Consider the following 3,717-nt stretch of genomic DNA (forward strand, 5'->3'; position numbering starts at 1 on the left):
ATTTTTTGAAATGCTTCGAGGATTGGAAAAAACGTTGGCACAAGTGTATAATATCTTATGGGGATTACTTTGAAGGAGACAAAATAGATATTCATGAATAAATAAATAATTTTTGAAAAAACTCAAAATTCGCGATACTTTTTGAACAGTCCTTGTGTATAGTGATAAATTATTTCCATAAGAGGGAATGTCTTAGCAACAATAGGGCGGGCACATGTCGATCTGAATCCATGTAATGGAATATGCAAGGCGGAGCTTTCTTGCAACGCGTGCACTTTCATAGTGCGGTCAAAACATCCTTGATGGCGTTCGGCAGCACTAAGGAGAATAAAATAATGCGCGATTATAACAATAGACTATCGCAAAGGCTGAATTGCATCTAAAGAAGGTCCTGCTATATGCATAATGGAATTGGAAGTGTATCGTGTACTACGAGCTGCTGCCACTAAACCAAACTATTGATTTTCATTACGTACTTTTTATTACGTACTGCTTACAATTAGCCAAACTGAAAGAAAAAATTGAGAGGAAAAGGCCGCAGTTAGTTAACAGAAAGAGCGTTGTGTTTCACCATGACAATGTTAGACCACAAATTTCCATACATTTCTCGGAAAAAATTGTTGCAAATTGACTATGATAGTTTTAGCGCATCCACCATGTAATCCCGACCTCGTACCTTCAGATTATTTGTTTAGAGCTTTGAGAGAACTCTCTAAATCATATAAATTTACCAAATTTTAACTTCTGCCGAAATCACTTACATCAGTTCTTAGCTAACGAGTCCCTGGAATTCTACATGAGAGGAAACATACAGCTATTAGAAAAATGAAGAAAGATCATAGATTAAAATGGCACATACGATGGCAGTCCGATAAGTACTTAGCCTACAAAGTACAAAAGAAAAACGAAAATTTTGGAAAAGTGGCGATTTATTTCTCAACATAGTCTCCTTTTAGCTCGATACACTTGACCCAGCGATGCTCCAACTTCTTTAAACCATCTGAAAAATACGTTTTCTCGAAGTCCGTAAAGTAGGCCTCCGTGGCGGCGATGACCTTTTCATTCGGCCAAATTGGCCGAATTGGACTACGAACTGCTGCCCCATCCACCGTATTCTCCAGATTTGGCCCCGTGCGACTTTTTTTTGTTTCCAAACTTGAAAAAATCACTCGCCGGCCAGAAATTTGATTCGAATGAGGAGGTCATCGCCGCCACGAAGGCCTTTGCAGACTTCGAGAAACATATTTTTCAGATGGGTTTAAGTTGGAGCATCGCTGGGTCAAGTGTATCGAGCTAAAAAGAGAATATGTTGAGAAATAAATCGCCACTTTTCCAAAATTTTAGTTTTTCTTTTGTAGGCTAAATACTTATCGGACCGCCCTCGTATATAATTGATTGAACTTATTTCAGAATATGCATATAAAAGATTTCATAAACATTAAAAACGGGACAAATATATCTTACAACTTAATATTAATTTTATACCAACATCCGTGTTTGCTTTTATTCCCCCGTTACTCGTTTTTTTTACTTCAAAGAACTTTGTATTCTTATAATATATATTTAAATTTATTTAATAAAACATACATTTTTAAGCATCCCAAATAATAAAAAATATTTTAATATGTACCATTTATCAGTTTTTATAGTAATATGATGTTACATTTATTAGTTCTATCTTCTATAGTTTATAAGATAAAAATTGTTCGTCAGAATATTCAATATTATATCCATCGCATAATGTCCGATGCGTTGTTTTTAATATCCATCAGTAAATAAGTTATTACTTATTTGTCAAGAAAATAAAGAGAGTATATATGTGAGCGAAATAAATATAGTTTATAAATATATATCATAAGTATCATCAGAGTTATTAGAACCATTACTAGCTATCCCATCATCTAAGTAAAACAACGACGGCAGTTAGGAAGTAAATAGGTGACCGACCATCGGTTGAGGTCGACATTACGAAGCGTAGCGGACGGGTGAAGTGACTTTTCTTTCTTTGTATTATAAATTTATTATAATTGAGTGGGAATTCTGGAAAAGAGTGGAGAAAAGAGAGAGGGAGTGAGAGAGAGAGAGAGAGAGAGAGAGAGAGAGAGAGANGCGTGGTCAAACATGTATTCATAGAATAGAATGAATTTCTTCTTTTCGGGTATTATTTCATTGCTGATGCTTCTGCTATGCTTTACCTTCCCACCATGACTCCAATTGTATGTTGGAACGAGACTTGGACAAACGCATATTTTGTTGCCACCGTACTTCGCTATACTTTCACATTGAATATGACATGGTTGATGAACTCAGCGGCTCATCTCTATAGCAACAAACTTTACGACAAGTTAGTAGAACTACAGCTCGCGCGAAGACATTCGTCATTTGAATTTGTCTGATCGTTCACATTCGGTAGGCTTTCGTTTATTCTTTCTTCTTAAAGTTGTAGCGCGAAAAATGTGGGAAGCAAGAGTTAAACAATGAGTGAATCGATCGAACGCACCTGAGACTTTCAACAGGATAATTCTACGTGCTCGAATGCGATTGGTTAATTAACCGCTCGATTGGTGGTTCATTTATCGCTTAAACTTTACCGCTTACGCTTCTCTATACGCCGTCCGCTTTGCTTAAAGAATATCGTTTTGCTTCTTCGTCTTAAGATTCTTGTTTCCTTGCTTCCTTATTGCTTTATTTGAAGAACATCGTTGAACTTTTTCATTCTCATCTTTCAATTCTACTTTGCTAGCTTCCTCGTCGCATTGAAAGGCATCTTGCATATCTTTTATCTTTGTGAGGAAGAGAGTAAAAAATGGCGAAATTTTCATTAAAATGCCCTACTCCCTTATCCGATATAGATACATCAATCCAACAAAAAACATAGGCGTTACCAAAATAGCCTTAGGAGAAGGCTGGCACAATTGTTACCACTTCCCATGGGACGTAATAAAGCATTCGAGTATGACTAAAGGCTTAATCCCACAACCGATATTGATTTCTTCGCAATAATCGGCTGGGCGTACGACATGAAAACTATATCCAAGGAAGAGATGAAGAAGAAGGTGAAGATGATGGGCGACGGCAGTCATGAACTGTGGGGCTGGTGCGATAAAGATTAGACGCAGGAAGAGAGGGGCTAAGCGCGGTTGACACACAATTGCACAAAGGACCAGTAAAAATAAAATATTAAATTAATCCTTTAAAATATTGATTTTATGTCAGTTTTATAAACATTTTGACATATTTTGTAAACATTTTAAACTTACTTAATAATATATTATTTTTTAATATCAAAATTATGGTGTGGGAACATTTTTCTTAATGTTTTGGTCAACTATTATCAACAGTATGTAACGTTGTATACAACATTAAGAACTACACTATTTGAAAATGTTACATTTTATAAAATATCATTATAATAATGTTGTGTTAGTGATTTCTTTCTTACTGGATAGGGCATTTATGGTGTGTGCGGTTTTCTCAAGTACAATGTAAGAAAAAAATGCTTTTCACTGCATTCATTTACGATAAACGACAACGAATTATAATTTTTAGTTTTTGATTCCGCCTTCTCAGATTCTCTCGTATCGTGATATCTTTTACGTGTAAGCACAACGCGGTTAATTCTCTGCTCTCTTCGTATCTGCTATTGCACACGAGTGTGTAATAACTTCTTACGATACATATTTTTTCTATACAGTGCTTTCATTTGTGTAAAAATTA

General features: G+C 35.5%; 1 protein-coding gene across 1 annotated transcript; it reads left to right on the top strand.

Moving 5' to 3' along the window:
- The first annotated feature begins 2,186 nt into the window (after window positions 1-2,186).
- LOC106741395 (acyl-CoA Delta(11) desaturase-like) lies at window positions 2,187-3,113 on the top strand. Its single transcript, XM_014613423.1, is given in 3 exon segments — window positions 2,187-2,344; window positions 2,853-2,935; window positions 2,938-3,113. Coding segments are annotated over 3 exon segments (417 nt in total).
- The last annotated feature ends 604 nt before the right edge of the window (window positions 3,114-3,717 follow it).

Source organism: Dinoponera quadriceps, unplaced genomic scaffold (genome assembly GCF_001313825.1).
Source record: "Dinoponera quadriceps isolate SergipeBrazil2010 unplaced genomic scaffold, ASM131382v1 scaffold92, whole genome shotgun sequence".
NCBI lineage: Eukaryota > Metazoa > Arthropoda > Insecta > Hymenoptera > Formicidae > Dinoponera > Dinoponera quadriceps.